Raw genomic sequence first — 25,980 nt, forward strand, 5'->3', positions numbered from 1 at the left:
TATGATAAGGTGTCATGTGTGTAGTACTATATTAGAGGTAGAGATACCCTATGCAACGGATGCGAAATAGTCACAAGGTCCCTGCAGCAGGATATGCTATGCATTTTGCACAAAACCACATACATACTCACCTCAGAGTCATTGATGGATAAAGACTTAAGTAGGAACTGACTAGCTTCTTGATGAAGGCCATAGTGGTTCAGGAGGTTGGCTAGATTCACCAGTGGGATGTCCTGGTATTCGCGAGAAGCCATGCTGTATGCCCGCCTCAGACAGGCAATGGCAGATGTGCCATTGCCAACCGCACGCCAGTACAGCCCAGCTTCATTTAGTACAAACCATAATGGATCACTAGGCTGAAAAACAAAAGGGATAGTTCACTGTAAAATGGGACAGTAATATTAGGAGACATCCACAGTGCAGTTATGACTGACCCTTTTGAATATGATGAACATTTCACAATGTAGCACACACACACATACACACAAGATAAACAAAAAACACACAAATTGCTTAGGTCACTCGGTTCACATTTGGGGTATCCATTTATATCCCTTTGAAGAACATAAGCACACAAAATTAAAAATAGAGAGATATCTGAAAGAGGCATCAAGCAGGAGACAGACGAGTCAAATAAATATATAGAGAGAAAGGAATATAGGGAAATGGGTCAAAGGTGAGAGATTTGTAAAGCCTCTGTAATATACCAAGTTGGGTGTAAAGCTAGACAAACCAGGTTAAATTTGCATGAGCAGCAACATCACAAAAAGAGAACTTGAGTAAAAGCTAGAGAAACATAGATAATGCTGCAAAAAAGAAGAGGGGTTGAGGAATAAAAAGCAAGAGGTAAAGAGCTTAAGAGAGGTAGTTAGCAAGAGTTAAGAAGAGATGCATATGCAAAAAGAGACAGCAAGCGCTAAAAAAAATAAAAATAAATCGAGCTAGATTTAAATTTAAATGTTTTGGTGGAGCACTATAAATGTCACCTTGTATTCACAGGAAGACAGACTGGATGAACAGAGCAGACAGACAGACTCATTTCCACATGCATTATCAGTTTGACGCTGTGCAAATAAAAAGAGGAGAGAGTCTGCACTAGAGAGGTTGTGACAATACACCATATATTGGAAAGAATGTCAAACTTAAGTAAGAAAGTTAAGCTTACCCTGCTCACACAGATATTGAATGTGGCTTGCTTGGTTAGCACGGTCACAGGGTATCATAAGTGGAAAACGAGACAACATTTGAAAACAAACCTTTTCAAGAGACTGAAAGAGCAGCTCTCCGATTTGCTCCTCTGTGACAGTCAGGTTGATAACACGAGAAAACAGAATCTGCATATTTGAGGAAAGAGAAGTTGACAATAGTTGGTTACTTTCTCAGCTTTCACATCCTTGTTAATATGTGTAGGATTAACTATGTAATGGATATTCCCAGCCTTCTTCCATATGGAGATGGGTAGTGGTATAAATGGGCCTTCAACAAGAACATCTGACAAAATCAGGTGTTAACACTTATTGGGAGCAGACGGCAAGGATTACCGACAAAATGGCATGAGGTGAATGACACAGTATTGCGACTTCAAGTGCACAAAAGATTAAAATCAAACACAATAAAAGAAATATTATCTTTGAACTTCAGACATAAAAATAAAAGAATGTGTTATTGTTAACTAAGATTCTCAGAGCCGTGTGTTTCCCCGATACAGAGTAAGTCTCCTCAGACCAAGTAGTCTGGCAATCCTTAAGCTTATAATGGCTCACCTAGGGGAATGTATGGGCAAGATAAACTGTAAGGATACGAGCAAGGTAGACATGTATACAGGGCAACATTATTATTCAGATCAAAAGAAATGCCCAAACAGCTATTATGAAAGTATGCTTCGGAGTTGTGAAGGCAAGGGTCAACCGGAATCTTTGGGTACCAAGTTTGACTGGTTGTAACAGAGTTCAGACTCTCAGAGGAATCCATAAGGAAACATGCAATGTCCAACTTCCTGGTGGTCCCCAATGGTAAATTTAAAGGACAATGTTAAACTTAAGACTTGGCTTTGGAAGATCTCAGGGGATTTGCTAAGGCAGTCCAAGTACAGGTAAATTTGTGCTTGGGTATATTTGGGAATTGCCAAACACTTGGAGGCAACCCCCAGGTCTTCGTAAGACCAGAGCTCATTGGCAGCATGTGCTGTGTACTTGTGAATAGACATCCACAGTGGGAACGAACGGGATCTTCAAGCATGAACAACTGCTGTGGAGCCACTGATGAAACTGCTATGAAGGAAAGAATGTCTAAATGTATTATTTAATTGTTTAAAATGCAGGCCTAGCTCGAGTAGCCAGTGTTTGGGCTGGCTTTGTCTAAAAGTAGCACAGTAAGAGCTATTGCTGGAGATGGGTATAGTGGAGCAGTCCAGATTTGCAGAAGGACAGGGTAGATCGAGATTCCTGGAAGAAGGGGATTCCTTAGGAGCTTGCAAGTCCACTGTGCCTGCCAGGTCAAGGGAAAAGATTGCTTATCCTGATTCCCCTGGCCGGCAGACCTTTGCTGTCGGAACAGTTCTTGGAGGAGTGTAGAATTCATCAAAGATTCCTTAAGATTCTTCTTCTGGTAGGGATCTTTTTGTATCATTCAGGAACAATCACCAAGGTTCAAAATGGCAATTATGCAGAACCTTGGGTTAGAGGGGAGTTTCAGGGGCACAGGAAGGTAACTCTGGTACTAATCACAGATTTGCTTTCAAGTTTTGGTCACTACCCAATAATTGGGGATCTGTCAAATTCAACCGTTTCAGGTGCTTTTCCCGGTCCCATGTAAAAATCTCACCTGTAATATGTCGGTTCCATGTAATAATGTTGCAGTGAAAATGGGCTGAAAATGGGCATTTAAAAAAAAAAGAAAATAGTGTCAAAAAGGCTGTGGTGTGGCCCCCGCAAACCATGTAATTAATGTGGGGGACATCTCTGCAACCTTGTATCCATTATACCACACAAGGTGAGCAGGAGACACACCTGCAACCCTCGCTCCCCTTGTGTGGTATAATGGAAACACTGTTACTGGGTCACACCAAGGCATTTTAGCTGCAATTTTTTGTTAAAACTGCCATTTTTCAGCAACCATTTTACTGCATACCAATATATCACCAAGAAAGCAATTTCTTTCTTGACTCCTAAAGTCTTCCCCCCACATATTCTAAGACTGCTGTTATTTACTATTCTAAACGCCAGTCCTTGAATATTTGGTGAAAGAACTCGATTGTAGTTGGGGTGCAAATCTGAGTAAATATCGCACGGGGCACACATTTCACTGAATATCTTTTTCCCCAAGCTCACTATCGAGGCTGGATTCAGATCTGCAATACAGACACGATTCATAAACTGGACATATCGCTTTTGGCAACTGTGCACCGACACTCAACGAATCAGGCAATAGCCATCATCAATATCCGACTAATTACTGCAAAGCAACATATGTCTGTCCTTAAATACTGGATTTACAGGTGTCTTCTGTATGCATAATCCCAGTTTATATGGTGTACCCAACTGGAATCAAACAAAGGTTGCCCGAGTGGTGCCCACACAGTCAGCTGTGGAACAAGTTGCTTACCTGTAACTGTTGTTCTCCAGTATGGGTCTGGCATGGATTCACATGCTCATGAATATTCCCCGTCGTCAGGCTGGGAATCCTCGGTAAAGAAAAAACCAGTATCAGTTTCTTTTCTGATCTGTCTTTCTTAGTAGTAACCAATCACTGATCTCTGGGTCATACTGCCCCCAGCCAATGACTGCCCTCTCCCTAAGCCCCGCCTCTGACAGCCATCCTCAGATCTGGTAGCACGCCAAGGCAGTATGACCAAGTGAAGAGCCGCAGAGGGGTAGGTGGGAGGGTTTGCATGTGAATCCATGCCAGACCCATGCTGGAGAACAACAGTTCCAGGAAAGTAACTTGTTCCTTCTCCAGCATGGGGTCTGGCATGGATTCACATGCTCATGAATAAAAGAATACATAGCAGTATACACATGCACAACCACAAGAGGTGGCAACAGGCTCAACATTAAGCAATACAACAACTCAACATTAAGCATCTTTTACCTCCTCACCAGGCTCACCTTAAGCGAACAGGTTGCGCAGCACTGCTTGGCCGACCCTGGACTCCTCCCTGGAGTCCCGATCGGCGCAGTAGAATCTCGTGAAGGTGTGCGTCGACCTCCACGTAGCAGCCCTGCAGATGTCCAGCAGGGGCACACCAGACAGGAATGCCGTGGTAGCAGCGATCGCTCTGGTCGAATGGGCTCTCGGACGGCCGGGCAGCGGTCAGTTTGCCAACCGGTGGCAATGCATGATGCAGCCGGAGAGCCATCTGGAAATGGAAGTCTTCGAGAGAGCCTTCCCTTGATTCACAGACCCAAAGTTCACAAACAGTTGTGACGTTTTCCGAAAACTCTTTGTGCGGTCCATGTAGAACTTCAGCGCTCTAGCTACATCCAGCGAGTGCAAAGTCCTCTCGGCCGGCGTCAAAGGCGACGGAAAGAAAACTGGTAACACCAAGGGCTTGTTGAGGTGGAAGTCCGACGGCACCTTGGGCATGAAGGAGGGGTGCGTCCTCAGCACCACCCTCGTGTCATTAAAAGTCAAGTATGGAGGCTGGCAAGATAGGGCCTGAATCTCTCCCACTCGTCGTGCAGAGGTGATGGCCACGAGGAACGCTGTCTTCCATGACAGGAACTTCAAAGGCGCCGAATGCATAGGCAAGAATGGGGCCCCCCATGAGCCTGGTCAGCACCACATTAAGCTCCCACGCCGGGGCAGGAGCCTTCACCGGCAGGAATGATCGGAATAGTCCCTTCATAAATTCCTTCACCAGGCGATGAGGCCACAAGGACGCCCGTCCCGTCGTCCTGGTAAATCGGGAGATGGCAGCCAGATGAACAATTTACTTACCAACTGTAACGTTCTTTCGACTGCATGTTCCTCCCACGTATTCCTCATCTTGTGATAATTCGTTATCTCCAGCTTCGCTGCTTCGGAAAAAAAATTTCTCGGCAGAGGGCGCTGTGCTCGAGGTCGTGTGGTGTCGATTGTCCCTCGACGTACTCCGTACTCTGTCGACGTCACCGATGGTATAAATACCTCGAGCCGCGCCCGTTGCTTCAGTTCTGTTTTTTCAATGAAATATATATATATGGAACACGTAGGCATGTCCCATGACCGATACATTCTTCGTGAGAGTAAAGTAAGAAAACGTAAACTGTACTGTGGGGTAGGATGGGAGGGTCGATGAGGAATATGTGGGAGGAACATCCAGTTGAAAGAACGTTACAGTCGGTAAGTAACTTGTTCTTCGAATGGATTGAGTCCTCCCACGTATTCCTCATCTTGTGATAGGCTCCCATAGCAGTATCAATTTTTGGAGGTGGGAATACTAATTTCAGTTTTCGTGGACAGAATGCAAAACTGTCTTTGCAAATAAACCCTCTTTAGAGGAGACAGTGTCCAAACAATAATGTTTAACAAAAGTATGCATGGTTTTCCAGGTTGCAGCTGCACAAATATCTGCTGCCGGAACTCCCCTCTTTAGAGCCGCAGAAGTAGCCATTCCCTCTAGAATGGGCACGAAGCCCATCTGGTGTTTCTTTTCCCTCTAATCTGTAGCATTCAACTATGGTTAATATGATCCAACGGGAAATGGTCTGTTTTGTTACAGATAAGCCTAATTTATGACCAGTATAACCCACAAATAGTTGGTCATCTTGTCTCAATTTAGCCATCCTTGAGATGTAAAAACTAAGAGCCCTCTTAGTTTGTGTAATCTCTCCTCTTCCTTGCCCAGATGAGAAGGAGGATAAAAAGTTGGTAGTACTATTTTTTGTGACAAATGGAAGTCCGAGACTAATTTTGGCAAGAACGAAGGATTAACTATAAAAAATAGTATATGGTGGTTTGCATGAGAGAGCCTGAAGTTCGCTAACCCTGCGGGCTGATGATAGGACCACAAGGAGGACGGTTTTTAGAGTCAGAAGCCTGAATGGACATGAGTGCAGAGGCTCAAAGGGTATGCAAGTCAAGAATTTTAATACTAAATTTAAGTCCCAAGTTGGTACATGAAAAGGTATTGGAGGGTGTACATTAGTAAACCCCTTTAAGAATTGGATTATTAACAGTATTTTGAAATATGACACCTCTTCCGAGGAGCGCTTGAAAATGGACAGCGCAGCAAGGTATCCTTTGATTGTTCTTATCTGGAGCCCCAGATTGGCTAGATGTAATAGGAAAGAAAGCACCATTGGGGTGCCACACTGAAAAGGGTCCACATCCTTGTCTTTGCACCAGTTACTAAACCTATTCCAGCGACATCGGTACAAAGACTTTGTTGCTGGTCTTCTGGCCGAAAGCAAGATTTCCATTACGTCATCCGGAAGATCCCAATCCTTGTATCTCAACCTCTCAGAAACCATGCGTGAAGGTTGAGTGTCTTGACTCTGGATGGAGAACCCGACCTTCCTCTTGCGAGAGAAGATCCTCTCTTTGCGGAAGACGTATTGGAGGGCAGATGGACATGTCAAGAAGGTCCGGGTACCATGTTCTCCTGGCCCAATCCGGGGCAATTAGGATCATGGTTTTCCTGAACTTTCTCAACCTCCTGATTACTTGAGGACTCACAGGGACTGGGGGAAACGCGTACAGCAGTGGAAACTTCCACTCCACTACGAATGCGTCTCCCAGAGCTCCTCTTTGAGGAAATTCCCTTGAGCAGTACTGATCGCACTTCCGGTTGATCGCGGTGGCAAACAGATCCACTTGAGGGGTTCCCCAAAGGGCGAAGATCTCCAGAAGGACTTCCTAAGCCAGCTCCCACTCGTGAGAGACCGTACTCTGCCTGCTCAGAGCGTCTGCCGCCGTGTTCTTCTCTCCGGCTAGGTGAATTGCCGACAGAGATTCCTTCTCGTATTGCCCAGAACCAGAGCTGCATTGCTTCTCTGCACAGTGGCAGTGACCCCACACCTCCTCTCTTGTTGAGATAGTACATGGCCACTGTATTGTCCATCATTATCAGGACATTCGTTCCCTGTACAGAGGGCAGAAAGGCCTTCAGAGCTAGTCTGATTGCCCTCAGCTCCAACAGGTTGATATGTAGTTGGGACTCCGATGGAGACCAACGACCGCTGATTGTCAGATCGTTGGTGTGTGTGCTCCCCACCCCGTGAGTGAGGTGTGTCACTACCGTTATCTCCGGCCACCGTTGCCAAAAAGACTCTCCCCTGAGAATGTTGTCTTTGCAAGCCCACCATAGAAGATCCTGAGCAACTGCGCTCGGGACTTGCAGAAGATCTGACATAGTCCCTGAGAACTGGGACCACTTAGTTCTGAGAACCCATTGAAGAGATCTCATTCTCAACCTGGCCTCTGGTACTAGGAAAATGCAGGATGCCATGAGGCCGAGCAACCTGAGAAAAACGAAGGCCGGTAGATGTTGGGCATTCTGAAACTTCGTTACCATCTGCTGGATGTGGAGAGCTCTCACTTCGGGAGGTGAGGCTTTTCCCGATGAAGTGTCCAAGACTGCTCCGATAAATTGGAGTTTCTGGGATGGTATCATGTGGGACTTCTTGAAATTGAGGGAGAAGCCTAGTTTGTGGACGAAGTGGCAGGTGATCGACAGATTTTCTTGAGCTTGTTCTGGCGAACTTGCTCTGATCAACCAGTCGTCCAGGTAGGGATATATGTGAATACCTCCTCTCCTGAGACTTGTTGCCACAACCGCCAACAGTTTGGTGAAAACCCTCTGGGCGGAGGGCAACCCGAATGGCAGAACTCGAAACTGATCATGAGAATTGCCAATCGCGAACCTCAGGTACTTTCTGTGCTTTGGCTGGATTGGCACATGAAAGTAAGCATCCTGAAGGTCCAATGATACCAACCAATCTTGGAGTTGGAGAGCCTGAAGGATCTGAGAGAGTCTCACCATCTTGAACTTGTCCTTCCTGAGGAACTTGTTCAAGTTTCTCAAGTCCAAGATGGGTCTCAGTCCTCCGTCCTTTTTTGGGATGAGAAAATATGGGGAGTACCAACCCCTGTTCCTCTCCGCTACAGGTACCGGTTCTATGGCACCTTTCTCTAGCAGGGTTAAAATTTCCTGCAACAGAAGCAGATCCGGAATTTTTACGGAGTTGACTCCCGGTGGATGATTCTGAGGCCTTTTTTGGAAGGGGAGGCAGTAACCCTGGGCTACTGTTTCCAGTGCCCAAGCATCTGAGGTAATGCCCCGCCATTCCTTCAGATGCTGTGAGATCCTGCCTCCCACTGGTGTTTTATGTAACAAGGTCTCAGAGGGATTTGGAGGCGGCTGCAGGAGTGGCTGAGGGTACAGATGCCGCTGCTGAGGCTGATTTTGCACCGCTTCCTCGTGCCCCACGAGGGAAGTTTGTTTTGCCCCTTTGAGAAGCCTGTCCTCTTCCTCTACCAAAAGAAGAGTAGTAGCGAAAAGAACGACCCCTCCAGGAAGATGAGCCGGAATAGGGTTTTAGAGGCTGGCGCAAAGAGGCGCTAAGTGATTTAGCTGCCGCTTTCGAGGTCTGAAGTTTTTCTAGGCTTTCATCAGCCTTTCTGCCAAAGAGCCTCGAGCCATCAAAGGGCATGTTGAGGAGTTTAGATTGCATGTCCGGTGCAAATCCCGACTTCCTCAACCACGCAAATCTGCGTAGCACAACGCTTGCAGTCATGGATCTGCTGATGCTATCTGCAGTATCCAATCCAGACTGGAGACATTCCCCCATTGCCTCCTTCCAGTCTTTGACTATATTCAGGAAGCCTTCCCTTTCCTCGCCTTCCGGAATATGATCAGCCGCCGCCGAAATAGTCACACAGGGTATGGGTAAACCTGGCTAGGGTACAGATGACATTTGCTGACTTGAGTGCCATACTGCCTGACGTGAAAACTTTACGTGCCCAGTCATCAATTTTATTATACTCTCTATCTGGAGGAATAGTTGGATAAGCAGTTTGTTTTGAAGTAGATGCTGCCTGAATGACTAAACTCTCTGGAGTCGGATATTTATTCAAATATTCAGGATCCGTTCCACCTGGTCTATATTTTCTTGGAAAAGTGCTGTCTGCAGCAGCAATAGTTTCTGGCTTCTCCCAGTTTTTCTCTACAGTCCTTTGAAGGGCCCTGTGAAAAGGGAGAACAGGATCTTTCGGAGGCCCCTTGACGATTATATCAGTCATGTCATCTTGTTCAAAAATGGGTGAAGTATTACCCCAACCCATATATTCAACTACTCTGGTCATAAGACCCCTGTACCCAGCATCTGCATGTTCTGCAGGATCAGGTTTGGCGAACTCTAATTCTGGGGATGTGTCAACTCCACTGGCAGAATGTAGAGTATCACTCAGGTCTCTCATTCTAGATTCCTGGTCGATGAGTTCTTCAGGAACTTGTCTTGTACCATAAGTAACTCCCAAAGGAGAAACATCGTCTTCTTCTGAAGCAGACTCTTCATAGATTGCTGACATAGATTTGAAAAAATCTTATCTGGGTAAAGGAGTGAATCTCCTTTCTTCCTCTTCTATCTGCTTCGAAGAAAATTGTAAATCTCTCGAAGTTTTCGAGGTTGACTTCGAAGCTTTCGAAGATGACTTCAATAATGGCGTTGATGACGCATCTGGCTTAGGCGTCGAAATTATCGACGTCGAGGGCGTCGACGAAATTGTCGAAGTCTTCGACGACTTGTGTTTTTATACGGCACTGTAGATGTGCTCGACTCTCGAAGAGTCTTCGACGGTTTTACGTCGACTCGAGGTTTTTTGGATTCCTCAACGCTACTGGTTTTAGCCATGGTAGCCTTGGACTTCCCTTTGTCGTCCAATGGAGCGACTTTAGGGGTATGGCTTTTTCGAGGGTCTTTCGAGGGGGTCGGGCCGCATTCTCGAAAACCTCCATCATCTTTTTGCGGAATTCTTCCCACTTACTGGGAGAATCCGATTTATTCGGACAACGAATTTCTTCGGTCGACTCTGAAGAAGATGATGATGATGAGGGAGATCTATGTCTCCTGTTCATTTTCTTCGATGACGACGAAGAATGTCTCGATCTACTCCTAGATTGAGATCTCTTCGAGTGCCTATGTCGATCCGATTCCTTAGAATCAGTCGTTTTCTTATGTCTTTTAGACAAAACCTTTTTTGAAGCCTCCCTTCCGACAGTTTACCTCTCCTCTCACGAAGAGCTTTTTCGGTCATCGATTGGCAGGACCGGCAGTCGTCAGTACGGTGACTGGAACCGAGACACCAGAGACAAATCCGGTGGGGATCGGTGATCGACATCTTAGATCAAAAAATCTGCACACTTTTTAAACCCAGTCCTGGGGTGTCGAAGGTATCGAAGATGACATTTTCTTCACAGAAAATAGAAGCGCGTTGTTCTCGATAGCGAAGCGATCGGAAAAACGGAACTGAAGCAACGGGCGCGGCGCGAGGTATTTATACCATTGGTGACGTCGACAGAGTACGGAGTATGTCGAGGGACAATCGACGCCACGACCTCGAGCACAGCGCCCTCTGTCGAGAAATGTTTTTTCCGAAGCAGCGAAGCTGGAGATAAGGAATTATCACAAGATGAGAAATACGTGGGAGGACACAATCCATTCGAAGTATTTTTATGGAGGCGTGAGCCAGTCCAGCCATGGCCAGTGACAGCAGGTACGGCAGCACTTGAGGGGCCGTAATTCGCAGAGGGTTAATCTTCTGTGCACGGCACCGGACAGAGAACCTCTTCCACTTATGACCGCAACACTTGAGAGTTGAGGAAGCCCTGGCCTTTGCAAGAACCTCTCTGCAATCAGCCGGGATATCGTACCCTCCAAACTCTAGTGCTGCAGGAGCCAGGCCTGCAAGTTCAGCGACTGTAGGTCGTGGTGGAGAATGGCGCCTCCTTCTCTGGAGAGAAGATCCACGTCCGCCGGCAGCCTGACTGGCAGGGACGTTGACAAGTCCAGAAGTTCCGGGAACCAGACCTGCCTCGGCCACGCCGGTGCGACTAGGATCATCCTGCGCCTGGACTTCTTGAGCTGATTGATGAGGCGGAGCAGCAACGGCAATGGAGGGAACGCGTATAGAAACAGGCCGTCCCAAGGGAACGAGAAAGCATCGCCCATGCTCCTCGGCTGTGGGAACCTGCTGGCGAACCTCTGGCACTTGGAGTTCGTCGCCGTCGCGAACAGGTCGATCTGGGGTTTGCCCCATCGTTGGAAGAGTCGATCCACTTGATCCTGGCGCAGTTCCCACTCGTGGCACGACCGCAGCTCCCTGCTGAGTGAGTCGGCAATGGTGGAAGGGAACCAGAAACATCCCCTGGGCGACGGCCCAGTGCCACAGATCCTGGGCCTCCTTGGATAGGGCTGGGGATCTGGTGCCCTCCGTATGTAGAACATCGTGGTGGTGTTGTCGGCGAAGATTCTCACCACTTTGTCCTTGAGGGACGGGAGGAACGACTTGAGCGCCAAGAACACTGCTCGGAGCTCCAAGATGTTGATGTGAAGAGACCTCTCCTCCGGGAGCCAAAGGCCTCTTGCGTGGAGATCTCCGGTTTGAGCCCCCCCGTAGTCACCGTCTCCTGAAATGCCGGGGTTTGAAAGTCTGTGCCCGTTGTGAGGTGAGCCCGGGTGCCCCACCATAGGATCGCCTGACGGAACTCCTCGTCGAGGGGGATCCTGTCCTCGAAGCAGCCCCTCGCCTGAAACCAGCAGGCGTCGAGGAACTCCTGTAGCGGACGCATCCGAAGTCTGCAAAGGAGCACAAGGTAGATGCATGAGGACATCATCCCGAGAAGGAACTTGATGGACCTCACCCTGGTGCCGCACCTTGACCAGGATGGTCTTGGTCCTCTCCTCTGAAGGGGAGGCCAATTGCTCCACTGTATCGAGCTTCGCCCCCAAAAACAGTGCTACTTGCGATGGAACCAGGTGGGATTTGGGGTAGTTGATGGAGAACCCCAGTTCCGTGAGCAAAAGGACGGTCCTCGCTGTATGATCGACGGCGAGTTCCCTTGACCTTGCCCGGATTAGCATGTCGTCCAGGTAGGGATAAACGTGGATCCCCTGCAGGCGCAGCCGTGCCGCCACTGGTGCCAGGCACTTGGTGAAAACCCTGGGTGCCGACTTTAATCCGAACGGTAGGGCTCTGAATTGGTAGTGGCGTCCCTGAACCACGAACCTGAGGAACTTCCTGTGCCTTTTTAGAATGGGAATGTGGAAGCAAGCATCCTCCAGGTCCAACGACGATAGGAAGTCGCCTTCCTCCAGCTGTCCCAGCACGTGCTGGAGGGTGACCATCCTGAATTTCAGTGCCTTGATGTATTTGTTTAACCAACGCAGGTCCAGGATGGGGCGCCAACCGCCTGTCTTCTTTCTGACGAGGAAGTACCTTGAGTACACTCCGGAGCCTCCTGGGGACGAGCTCAATGGCACCTTTCTTGAGCATCGCCTATACTTCCAACAGCAGTTGAGGGACGTGTTTCTCCTTCCTGGCCACGGGAGGAATTCGAGGGCAATTCTTTAGGAATTCCAGCGAGTGCCCGTTGGCCAGGGTGTCCAAAACCCAATGATCGGTGGAGATGGACTCCCACACGCAGACGAAATTCGTCAGCCGGCCTCCCACTGGGGTGCTTCGGTGGGGGCCCGACAACCCGGCCGGGTCAGTCTTGCTTGGAAGAGGCCTTGCCGCCGTGGCGACGACGGTGGGAACCCCCTTGCTTGCCGCAACCTCTGTAGGCCTCCTGGGAAGAGGAGCGGGCTGCCTGGCGGCTGGCGGTAGGTGGAGGAGCCACCGCTGGATCCTTTGGAGGCACCCTGTCTGCCTCCAGGACTCCGAAAGGGCAGTCGCTGCTGAAGGACCCCAAGGGCCCGGGCCGTCTCCAAGTCGGTCTGGATGGCCTGTAGAGACTCATCCACCGCCTTACCAAAGAGGTTGTTTCCGTCGAACGGCATGTCCAGCACTCTGGTCTGGACGTCCTGGCGAAAGTCTGTCGCCTTGAGCCATCCTCGTCGTCGGAGGCAAACTCCGTTGCCCAGTTGGCGAAATCCGGTATCGGCAATGTCCGTTGCCACCATTATGGCGTGATCCGACGCCACCTCGCCCTCCTGCAGAATTTCTAGGGCCTCCGCCCTTTTGTCATCAGGCAGGAAATCTAGAAGGGGAGCCATCTTGAACCAGAGCTCCCTGTCATAGTGTGCCACGATAGTGGGCCACGATCGCAAATGCATCGGCCGCCTTAATCGTTGTCGCCGCCGACGAGATGACTCGTCGTCCCATAGAGTCCAACTTCTTACCCTCGCTGTCCGGCGGGGAAGTGGAAGCCGCCGCGCCCGCTGCCTTCTTCTTAGCTGCTGCCGAAACGACCGAGTCCGGCATGGGCTGGGCCCTGAGGCACAAGGGGGCGGCATCGGGGACTCGGTACTTCTTCTCGTACCTGTCCCTCTTGGCGGGTGTTGTGGCAGGGTTCTTGAGGACAGCAAGCCCCTCGTCCCAGATGTCGTTGATTAAAGGCACCGCGAGGACCGTCTTCCTCCTAGCCTCTCGTCGTTGGTACAGAAACCCCTCCTTTTTCTGTTCTTCAGGGCAGAGCTGGAAGAGCTCGGATGCCCTGGTTATCATGGTGTGGAAAGAGCCAACCTCGTCGGCTGAGGACGCCCGCGGGGGAGGGAGTGGATGACGGGATGTCTGCTGTGTCATCGCCGCCGTCATCGTCCGTCCCCGTATCCGTCGCTGTATCCGTCGCTGTATCCGTCGCTGTATCCTTTCCCGGCGAGGGGGATGAGGGGTCCACCGGTCTCGCAGGCACAAAGGGCGGAGCGGGGTGGACTCTCCTCCGCTTGTTCGGAGGGCTTCCCGATGGGCCTGGTTCTGGCTCCTCCGTCGGGGTGCGTGGTAATCTCATCCTTATCTCGGTACATAAGGATTGGATTGCCAACAAAATTGCCGCCGAGCTATCCTGGGGCTCGGGCAATGGCTGCGATGGACGGGATTGCCGCTCCACTAGGCCCTGTTCGTCGTCGCCATCTTTGATCACGTCAGCAGGGACCGTCCCCTGGGATCGAATCTTCTCGAACCTCTCGTTGAGGTTTATGAACCTCTTGTTGAGGCCTATGGACCTTTCGTTGAGGCCCTTCTCAGTCTCCACCAGTTCCTCCTCAGAGGCTGGTTCCGAGTATGTAATGGTCACCCCCCTCTTTTTCAGCCGGGGGCTTCACGGGGGTTTTAGCGATGGGCTGGAAAGAGGATTCCCTCCGCGGCGGCAGGGATACTCTGGGCCCAGAGGCCGTTTCCATTGGCGTAGTCTCAGCCGGCTCCGCCAGGGTCACAGCGACCACTTCGGTAGAGGCCTTAGCCGGGTGGATCAAGGCCCTCACCACCTTAGGTGCGTCCTGGGCCTTCGCCTTGGGGGGAGGGTCAGCGCCTCGCTCCCCCTTCGAGATCGACCGGGTCCGCTCCAGCGGCCTACCCGGGTTCTCAGACTTCCTCTTCCCCGAACCAGAGCGCTGGCTCGTGGTCGAACGTCCCGGGGAAGTAGCGCCCTGCTTGGCAAACAAAGAGCCCGACCTTTCGGCGCTCCCGTAGCCTGCGGACTTGCGGTGCTTGGCCTTCTGTTGGGCCCCCGTCGCCGGGGCGCCCTCAAAGGACTTAGAAGCCCGCTCAGACTTCTTCTTCGCCTTCTCACTTGCTGTGCCCTTCTGCAGCCAGGTGGCGAGGCGGGAACGACGATCTTGTTTGGTCCGTTCCGAAAGGTTATTGCAGAACGCACAGTCCTTCTCCATGTGCGTCTTGTCCCCATGGAGGCAGTAGAGACATTGTGAATATTCGTCTTCCTTGAAAACGTTATATAATCTGCATCCAGGGCAGCTCCTGAACAGCTTGGATCCTGGCGTCGAGCTCCCCTTGTCCTGGGCCATGTCCTTTGAGGTAGGCCGCAGATCTTCCGGAATCCTCCAAGAAGTGTAAACTCGACGAAAACTTCACCCTTGAGGGGTGTAGAAGAATTCCGAAACGGGTCCCCGTTATCGGAAGTAGAAACGGTGGAGCTTGAGGCTCGATTAAACCGAAAAAATGAAAAAATTTCTCCTGAAAAAACATGAAAACGCAGTAAAAAACTCGAGAGCTAAACACGAGGACTCCCAACACTTGAGCGTGCAGTAAAAATCTGAGGATGGCTGCCAGAGGCGGGGCTTAGGGAGAGGGCAGTCATTGGCTGAGGGCAGTATGACCCAGAGATCAGTGATTGGTTACTACTAAGAAAGACAGATCAGAAACGAAACTGATACTGATTTTTTCTTTACCGAGGATTCCCAGCCGGACGACGGGGAATATTCATGAGCATGTGAATCCATGCCAGACCCCATGCTGGAGAAATGAGTATACTTTAACGGAGGAATGGGTCAGCCTCACTCAGAGCCATAGGGACTCCTAGGGAGCACAATCTGCATTTGTGTTCCTGAAACTGTCCTATTAGGGAAGTCGGGTAAACGGGTCAGGGAAAATCAAAAATACTCAGGGCCTCAGACACAAGTAATGTTTTTATGAAAAGGATGGCCATGTCGTAGTCAATTCTGAAAAAGCTCCAAAAAAAAGCACAGGGGTGCGATACCAGTTTTAAAAAGGTTGACCATAACCAATCAGGATCTGTTTCAATGGATACTCAACATCGGAAAGCTTCAAGGGAAACAATCTCTCACACAAAGAAGAAATCAGTGTTAGGAAGATTGCTCCAAGCACCAGTGTTTAAGGTATGATATGATTCAGACAATTAGACAACAGGTTTATCCTCAAGATCACCTGACTCTCCTAGTGGAAAATGTGGTGGCACAGCCAAAGCTAAACTCTCAGGAGGGAGCAGGTGCTTATAGGTTCATAAGACACCTTATAACATACAATACAGAAATGTCTACACAACATATTACTTACATATCTACTTATTTATCTATTATATCATGTATATATCCATTTTCTTTTGCTGTGCAAAGAAAATGAAATGCAGTGATAGAAATAAGTATTTAATAGGATAGGATATTTTTCTTCAATTCTATTACTAATACAAAGTTATATCAACCAATTTGGGTTACTGGGTGTTTTCCGCATAGTAATCCTAACTGTCCTACTTCTAGTATTACTGGGTAGTCCATTTAATGGGTACAATAATGGACGTTCTATACAATATTTTTTATAAAATATGTGTTTTATATATAAAGTGAAGCTAGAGTGTTTTTGAAAGATTACCAAATAGGGTAGCATATAGTTCAAGCCGTCATGCAAAAAACAGGACCTTTGGAGACACACACCTATAGATCCAAATACCCACAAATGCAATACAACCTTATGCCATTTAGATAAACGGCAACTTTGATTGACTAGGCGGTTCCCAATTTTCAATGTCTCAAGGTAAATCCATGTGCAAAGATTTAGGGTCTAACATTGAGCCCACAGACTGGAGGGGCTGAAAGAAAACCTACAACAGGATGAAAGGACCCCACTGAAGAAATCCAGTCACTGAAAATTAGTCTCCTAAAAGCAGACTAGCAAAGGACAGAATGGAGGGCTGACATCTGTGGCTGGAGGAGTTGTGATTCAAGACCAGATAGGTACTGTTCTGCAAAAGAGCCTCCAATGATGAACACACAGAAATAAGACCCTAATGTGAGTCAGAAGATACCAAAGACAAGATCCAAGGCAACCTGTAACAGCCAAGTGAAAAAGTAGCACAATTGTGACCTAGTTAGAGTCAAGTGTCACAGTTCTGGAAAAAAAACCGCAGGGCAAGTCATTGTAGGTCCTCAAACTAGAGAAGCACTACCACAGCCCACTTAACGGTTACAAGTGAAAATGTGTCCAGCAACAGCCATGTAGGCCCATAAAGGAAACAGTGCTTCAGCTTCTTGGACAGATGACGGCAAATCTAGGCTTTTCAGAGGAGCACAAAAATACCTTGCAGTGGTAGAGTATCCAACAGGTAATTTCGGCTTAATTAAAGTGACTGCCATCATCAGTTGCCTCTGGCGGTCACAGGTGAAACGGGGCATGATAATGCAGGTTTCTCTGTTATGCTCACCTGGTCTCTGCGGAGGCGTTTGGGCATAGTTGCAGCCCTCCCGGGAGGTGAGGTCGCTCGGGTCCGACTTCGCCCTCTGCGCTTATGTGGTGACTGGTGTTAATAGGTGATGCTCCTCGACACTGCACTGATTGATTCGTTTTCGGCGAGCACTCCGTCCTGCTGCTTCTGCCAGGGGTGCTTGTATGATATGGACCAAGTTACTTCACTGGTCCCTTGCACGTGGTAGTCCAGTCCTGCTGCGACTAAGCCACTATACTTCAGGTAAGTGTTCCTGTTTGCCTTTGTCTTTCCTCGTCTGTTTTTGTTGTATTGTAAAGTTTGTTGTCTTGTATTGCTGTCCGTTCCACTTTTGATGTTTGCTCTTTTGCTTTCTTCCCTTGCAGGTGATGTTGCCCGGCAGAAGCTGCGGAGCTCGAGGCGACAGCCAGAGGGAATGAGGAACGAAGCTGCAGCGGTACAGTAGCTGGTAAATTGTTAACTAGGGGGGGCGCGCGTGGTTCAAATGCAGAGCGGCCCTAGGACTGATGTTCTAACCTTGTCTTTCTTCTTCACAGGGTCCGAGTTTGTGGATGCGGAGTGCGGTGCTGCAGCGTCGGGATCAAGATCACTGGATGTCAGGAGATGAGTCTGCAGATGAAGCGATGAAGCACCGGTTTCCTGGAGTGGAGTATGCAGGAGAACGCCTGGTTTCAAAGGTAAATAAACTGGTCCAAGCGGCAGTGAGCGTCACGTTGCACGCAAGTGCACAGTAACGCGAAGCACCGGCCTTAAGGATGGAGCAGCTTATATAGCTGAGCTTCTGAAGCCACGCCCACCAGGTTCAGCCTGCCTGCCACACCCGATGAGTCAGCACATAAAGACCAGGCCTAGGCAGCCACACCTGATGAGTGCGCAGATGAGGATGTTCTCTGGAATAAAGGCTTTCAGCTCCTGGAAAGTTCTTGTAAAATAAAAACACTCCTGCAATGAAATAAAGTAAAAGCACTCTTGCACTGAAATAAAGTGTTCCTGCTCACATCTCTATATGAGCCTGGTGCCAAAGGCGCCAGGATTGAGTCCAGCCAGGGCCCCTGTATTTAAAAGTTCCAAAGGGACATAAGTGAGTCAAGTGACCCATTGCCCCCATCACTAGATAGTGTGGTTTTTATGTTCTGGGGCCTGTGGCCATGACATTCTCGTCTAAAAAGATGACCCAGTAGGCTGTTGCAACAAAAATTAAAGGCTTTATTTTGCAAACTTGTATGTAATGTGAAGACTTACTTAGAACTGAATAGCACACAGGCGACAGCCACCGGCCATCTCAAACATGCTGCCTCTTCCGCAACTGACACATGGAACATTCATTCAAATCACTCACACAACATTTTCTGGGTTCTCATGTACACTGCTCTAAACAACATTCACTCTCCCAGTCAGGATGGACAGTAGAATAGACAAGGAAACACTGTCTTATCTTCCACATATATTATACACAAGGCACTCACAAATCCCACATTCAGTTTACTCCGTCACCAAACCCAACAATCCTCCCATCATTACATAACACTTCACTCTCTTAGCCACTATACACACACCTCTCCTTCCAGCACTATTAATCAAGCAGGAAAACAGGGCTTTGCAAACATAACACAATGTGAATCCCATGCGTCTGACTAAGATGCACTGACAAATAAACACTGGGAGTGTGCAATCAATGCCAAACTCTAGGAAAACACAAGGGTATGTGCAGTCAGGGTCACACTCTAATAGAAAAAAACGTGTTTGAATTCATCTACTTGCCAGGTAGGAAGACAATGTCCGATTCACGCAAACACTAAGAACAAAGACGCATTCCTAAAAGACTGGACACAATAAGCTACAAAACAAATAGCACAGACGGTCACCAAGAACAATCCTAAAATATGAGAGCTTAATCAAACTACCAAATGCCAGTCTGCAAGGAATGGTTACTTGTAAATGCAATCCTTCATCCAGGGTCTCTTCAATACATTCAAGAAGAATAAATATCTCTGGCCAGGGGTGGAATCGCAGGACACTTTTCAACATGTGAGAGAAGACTCCTAAAATGAAAAATTAGTAAGTAATATCTCATAGCATTAGTAATAATGCAAATGCCTACCCGGAATAAAATGTTTTTGATAATTTCCACTTCATAAAAGAAAGGCACTGTGACTAAACTGCACTTCTGAACACCTTTCCGAAGAGAAAGAAATGAGAGCAAAGATATGCAGCCTTCCCAGAAACATACCATGACACTGCCCCTTGAGGGTCACACTTACTTTTGAGGATAGTTCTAAAGGACATTAACATTGCAGCATAATTTCTTCCTTTTGTTGAGCCACTCGACAACATGTTTGACAAGGCGAGGTGGCAAGGTTGCTTACAAATTCAATGAAAATACGTGCGATAAAGAAATTGATTTACAAGTAAGTCCTCCTTCATCCTGAGATCTACACTGATGTTAATGAACGTTGAAAAGAATACAAAGCCGGCTCACTTAAGAGCCAGCTTTGGAGAAACAGGAAAACATTGCTGTAATAAAGAATTAATGCTCTTTATGATATCGATGCAGTCTTGATAAGGAAGAGAAAGGGCGAGTGTGAGAACACTTCATGGACCATCCTGATTAGCTAAAAAGATTCCTTAATGAGGCTTTACTGTTCTGGCATTTGAGCATAGACAGCAGTATCTTGAAAATGTATGAACTGATTTCCAGGTCACTGCTTTGCACATTTGTTAGGAGGATATGTCTCATGCTATTGCAGTTTATCCCCTTGTATGGTGGGCACTAGGTTTACCAGGAAATTCCTTATTCACTTTCAAGTAACAGAATTCGAAACAGATTATGCACCTAGAGATGAAGTGTTTCGAAAGTGGGATAACTGTGTTAACTACTCCATAACTGACAAGTAACTCTTTACACTTCAATTCCTTAGCTCTATCTAGGCCGTACCTTAATTCTCTTATCATTCTGAGTGTGTGCAGCACTTTTTGCTGGAGTGGAGGGACTGTAGTAGAACACAGTTTAAGGAACTGATTTATTAACTTGAAATCTGACTACTTTTTGGAGGAAGGGTGGTTGCATCCGAAGTGTCAGCTAAGCAAGACTGTGTAAAACTCATTGCAGTAGCGCAGTAGTGCAAGTGCTGCAGATCAGATTTGTTATTGGTCTTGAAAGGAGAATCCAGGAGCTTGCTATGACAATACTGAGGTCGTAATGAAGGAACCAGAGGACAGATCCCTAGGCCCTTAATCACAGGGATCTTATTTATTTTTACATTTGTAAAGCGCCCAACCCTGGAGGCACCAGGGCGCTGTTGCAACCAGTTACATGAAGGAAAGATTGGGTAAGGCACTACATAGAGCGCTGTGGACATGAGATAACCACACAGAGTCAAGAGTAATGTCCATTAGGCGAAGAGCCATGTTTTCAGCATCTTTCAGAAGGTCAGGTATGAGCTTTCTGCTCCTAAGGCTCTGTGGGACGGGCGTTCCAGTCGTTAACTGCTACCGAGGGGAAACTTGCCCCACCTCCTTTAGCTCTGTTGATTTTGGGTAGAGCGAGTCTGAGAATAGAATGAATGACCGGACTGGTCTGTTTGGTGTTGCTCTCTCAATTTTATAAGCCAGATAATGCGGGGCGGTGTTGCTCAGACATTTATGTGTAATTGATAAAGAACACATTGCAATAATCCAATATGGCGCCTGTGGTGGCTCTTGCTATGGCCAAGCTCTCTGGTGTGAAAATATGTCTTGCTGCAGTGATGAGTTTTGCTGTGTAGGCTGCTGAAGAGGCAACAGTGCAGACTTGTTTGGTAAGGGATAATGCAGAGGCCAGGAGGACGCCGAGGGTTTTTACTGTAGCAGAAACAGGGATCTGAAAGCCATCTATCCTGAAGGATGAGTATTGTGGGCTGAATCATAGCCGGTGGGCCTGTCGAGAGAATCTCTTTTTGTCATTAAGACAGAGGTAGTTCGTGGCCATCCATGTTTGAATAGTCGAGTAGATGTGGTTGAGGGAGTCTTTTTCGTAGGAGCCTGACATAGGGAGAAGCATTTGGGTGTCGTCGGCATAGTTGGTAAGAAGAACAAGTTACTTCTTACCTGGTAATGTTCTTTCGATGGGATGTTCCTCTGACGTATTCCTTATCTTAGATAATTCGTCTCCAGCTTGCTGGCCTCTGAAATTTTTTCTCTGTAGAGAGCGCTGCGCGTCGACGTCCGCCGAGTTGGTGTCCCTCGACAGCCACCGTATCGGCGCCGACGTCACCAAACCCATAAATAGCCACACGCGGCAACCGTTGCTCAGTTCCGTTTTGTAGCATAAGATAAGTCATGCCTGAATTGGTTATTGACCTGAAAGTCACGTAAACTGCAACCACAAGGGAAGTATTACTGCGGGGATGGATGGGAGGGGCGATAAGGAATACGTCGGAGTAACATCCCATCGAAAGAACGTTACCAGGTAAGAAGTAACTTGTTCTTCGAAGGGATTGTGTCTTCCGACATATTCCTTATCTTAGATAGACTCCCATAGCAGTGGCATGTAATTGGAGGTGGGAGTAAGAATGTCATGTGTCCCTTTTAGGAATGGACCGAATGTAATACGGCTTTGCCAAATCTGGTCTCTTGACTAGCGGAGGAATCCAGATTGTAAAATCTTGTGAATGTATGTGCGGACGACCATGTGGCAGCCACACATATGTCTCGGACCGGTACCCCTCCTCGGAGGGCCGAAGAGGCTGCGATACCCCTTGGTTGAATGAGTCCTAAGATTCTGAGGGGGCTCTTTCCCTGCCAGTTTGTAACATTCCAGAATGGCCAAAATAATCCACCTCAAAATGGTCTGTTTTGTTATGGGTAGTCCCAACTTGTGACCTGAGTAGCCTACAAACAGTTGGTCTACTTGCCTAATCCTAGCCAGTCTGCTGATGTAAAAGCTTAGAGCTCGCCTTGGGTCCAGCCTATGTAGCCTTTCTTCCTCTTTCCCCGGATGGGGAGGAGGATAGAATGAAGGTAAGGTAATTTTCTGAGTGAGGTGAAATTCAGAAACCACCTTTGGGAGGAAATTAGGCTTCACCTGTAGGACAACTTTGTCCTTATGGAAAATAGTATGGGGGGGTTTACAAGATAGAGCTTGTAATTCGCTCACCCCCCTAGCAGATGTTAGTGCTACTAATAGGACAGTTTTAAGAGTGAGAAATCTCAGCGAACAAGAGTGGAGTGGTTCGAAGGGAGTACCCATTAGGAAATTTAAGACTAAATTTAAGTCCCATAAGGGAACTTGGAATGGTCTTGGAGGATAGACATTAGTTAATCCCTTGAGAAATTTTATTACTAAGGGTAGTTTGAAATACAATGGTTCCTCCGCAGTGCGCTTGAAGATTGATAGCGTCGCAAGATAGCCATTTACAGTGCCAAATTGAAGGCTTGAGTTTGCCAAGTAGAGTAGAAATGATAACACCGTTGGTGTACCGCATGAAAAAGGGTCGATATTGTTCTCTCTACACCAGCTGCAAAATTTGTTCCAACGGCAGCGGTATAAAGACTTTGTTGCTGGCCTTCTGGCCGAAAGCAACACCTCCATGACGTCATCAGGGAGGTCCCAATCCTTGTACCTCAACCTTTCAGAAGCCAAGCGTGAAGGTTGAGGGTTCTTATGTCTGGATGGAGAACCTGACCTCCCTTCTGCGAGAGAAGATTCTCTTTGAGTGGAAGATGGATTGGAGGGCAGCTGGACATATCCAGAACGTCCGGGTACCACGTTCTCCTGGCCCAGTCCAGGGCAATTAGGATCATGGTTTTCCGGAATCTTCTCAACCTCCTGATCATTTGAGGAATAACAGGGACTGGTGGAAATGCGTACAGGAGTGGAAACTCCCAGTCCACCACGAACGCGTCCCCTAGAGCTCCTCTCGGGGGAAATTCCCTTGAACAGAACAGATCGCACTTCCTGTTGGTACTGGTGGCGAACAGATCCACCTGAGGGGTTCCCCAAAGAGCGAAGATCTCTTGAAGGACTTCCTGAGCTAGCTCCCACTCGTGGGAGACTGCTCTGCCTGCTCAGAGCGTCCGCTGTCAAGTTCTTCTCTCCGGCTAGGTGAGCTGCCGATAGAGAGATTCCTTCCTGAATTGCCCAAATCCAGAGCTGCATTGCCTCTCTGCACAGTGGTAGTGACCCTACGCCTCCTCTTTTGTTGATGTAGTGCATGGCCACTGTGTTGTCCGTCATTATCAGGACATTTCTCCCCTATACTGATGGCAGGAAAGCTTTCAGCGCTAGTCTGATCGCTCTCAGCTCCAACAGGTTGATGTGTAGTCTGGACTCCGATGGAGACCAACGACCGCTGATGGTCAAGTCGTTGGCATGGGCTCCCCACCCCGTGAGTGAGGCGTCTGTGACTACTGTTATCTCCGGCCATGGTTGCCAAAACAGTTCTCCTTTCAAGATGTTCTCTGGGTAGGCCCACCATTGAAGGTTGTGGGCTACCTTGTCCGGAATCCGGAGATCTGTCATTCTTCCTGAGTATTGTGACCATTGGGTTCTTAGTGCCCACTGGAGAGATCTCATTCTCAGACAAGCCTCTGGCACAAGGAAGATGCAGGATGGCATGAGGCCTAGCAATCTCAGAAAGTCGAAGGCTGGGAGATGTTGGGCATTTTGAAACTTGTTGACCATCTGCAGAATATCTTGAGCCCTCACCTCTGGTGGCGAGGCTTTTCCCAGGGAAGTGTCAAGGACCGCTCCGATGACCTGGAGTCTCTGTGATGGTATCATCTGTGACTTCTTTAAATTGAGGGAGAAGCCCAGTTTGTGAAGGAAGTGGCAGACATAATCTAGCTGGATCTGAGCTTGTTCCGAAGATACAGCTCTGATCAGCCAATCGTCCAGGTAGGGGTAGACGTGGATCCCTTCCCTCCTTAGACTTGCAGCCACTACCGACATTAGCTTGGTGAAGACCCTTGGGTGGAGGTCAGCCCAAATGGCAGAACTCGAAATTGATAATGACAGCCACCAATGGCGAACCTCAGGTATTTCCTGTGTTTGAGATGGACTGGCACATGGAAATAAGCATCCTGGAGGTCCAGAGATACCAGCCAGTCCTGGATCTGGAGGGCCTGAAGGATCTGAGAGAGAGTTACCATCTTGAACTTGTCCTTCCTGAGGAACTTGTTCAATTCTCGTAAGTCCAAGATAGGTCTCAGTCCTCTGTCCTCCTTCGGTATGAGAAAGTAGGGGGGGGGGGGCAAGGGGAGGGGAGTACCAGCCCTTGTTCCTCTCCGCTACAGGTACTGGTTTATGGCACCTTTCTCTAGCAGGTCTACAATTTCCTGCAGGAGGAGCGGATCTGGAACTTTTAGAGAGCTGTGCCCCGGTGGATGACTGAGGGATGCGTAGAAAGGGTAGGCAGTAACCTTGGGCAACTGTCTCCAATGCCCAAGCATCTGACGTAATAGCCTGCCATTCCGATAGATGGTGAGTTAACCTGCCCCTTACAGGTGTTTTGTGTGGAGAGACCTCAGAGTGGTTTGGGGGCGGCTGATGCAGATGCCGAGGGTAAAGAGGCACCTGCTGCTGCGGCGGCTTTAGAGCATTTGACCCGTCCACCTCGGGTGGATCTACTTTGGCCTCTTTGAGCCGGCTGTCCTCTGCCTTTCCCGAATGCGGACTAATAGCGAAAGGACTTTCCTCTCCCAGAGGTTCCTGAAGGGCGAAAAGGAGTTTGGCGGATTGCAGCTCCTAAAGATTTTGCTGCTGCTTTAGAAGTTTGCAACTTTTCCAGACTGTCATCAGCCTTTTTACTGAATAAACAAGCGCCGCCAAAGGGCATATTCAAAAGTCTGGCATGTACATCTGGAGCAAAGCCAGACTTTCGTAACCACGCATGCCTGCGGATTGTAGTACTTGCCGCCAGGCCCTGCTGATACGGTCAGCGGAATCGATGCCAGTTTGAAGAAATTCACACATGGCATCTTTGCCATCTTTAATGATGTTAAGGAAGGCTTCCCTTTCATCTCCTTCTGGTATGCAGTCAGCCACTGATGAAGCACACTTCCACAGTGTGTGACTGAACCTGGCGAGCATACAAGTGGCGTTGATTGATTTCAACGCCATACTGCAAGCAGAAAATACTTTTTTTGCCATAGAATCGTACCTTTTGTCATCCCTGTCCGGTGGAACAGTAGGATAAGCGGATCTGCTGCTTGATGAAGTTGCCGCTTGAACCACCAGGCTCTCTGGAGTCGGGTGTTTTGATAAATATTCAGGGTCAGCCGCAGCTATCCTATACTTGGCTGACAATTTTTTTTTGACTGCAGGGATAACCTCAGGAGTTTCCCAATTTGATGAAATTTACCTTTGTAATGCAGTTTGGAAAGGGACCACAGGATCCTCCTGTGGACCTTTATCTAGTATGACTGTAAGGTCATCCTGTTGAAAAACAGGTGAAGGCGCAGACCAACCCATGAATTCAATAATTCTTGCCATCAGGGTTCTATAGGGGGTTTTGGCATGTTCCCCTGGGTCTGGTTTGACAAATTCCACTTCTGGGGAAGTGTCCAATCCACTTGCCTCATGTAGGGATTCCTTTAGGTCTTTCAACCTTCTTTCCTCAGAGGTAAAATCCTCTGAAACAGGTGGTGTGGTCGTCTGCAGCCCGAAGGGTCTTTCTTGGTCAGAATCCTCCCCTTCCTCATAGATTGAAGATAATCTGGGGTACTCTGACCTCAGACCTCGAAGGGGTCGAGTGGTGGGAGCTACTTCGAGACCTAGAATGGGAATACTTTCGACGGCGAGGAGACGAATGCCTCGACCGTAAAACCCATTTCTAAAGCAGAAGGAGCCAAACCTGTCATTATTGGCCTAGAAAACGTCGATGTCGTTG

General features: G+C 48.3%; 1 protein-coding gene across 5 annotated transcripts in view; it reads right to left on the bottom strand.

The window, feature by feature from the left end:
* The window catches only part of TTC17 (tetratricopeptide repeat domain 17), a 2,246,693-nt gene that overhangs the window by 741,176 nt on the left and 1,479,537 nt on the right, over positions 1 to 25,980 (bottom strand). For all 5 annotated transcript variants that reach the window (XM_069623328.1, XM_069623332.1, XM_069623330.1 and 2 more), the window contains 2 exons: positions 1,257 to 1,334; positions 132 to 356 (listed from right to left, as the gene is read on the bottom strand). In XM_069623328.1, coding sequence (XP_069479429.1) covers positions 132 to 356; positions 1,257 to 1,334 — 303 coding nt within the window. The remainder of the gene's footprint in view (positions 1 to 131; positions 357 to 1,256; positions 1,335 to 25,980) is intronic.

This window comes from Ambystoma mexicanum, chromosome 11 (assembly GCF_040938575.1).
Source record: "Ambystoma mexicanum isolate Mex_15411 chromosome 11, UKY_AmexF1_1, whole genome shotgun sequence".
Taxonomy (NCBI): Eukaryota; Metazoa; Chordata; class Amphibia; order Caudata; family Ambystomatidae; genus Ambystoma; species Ambystoma mexicanum.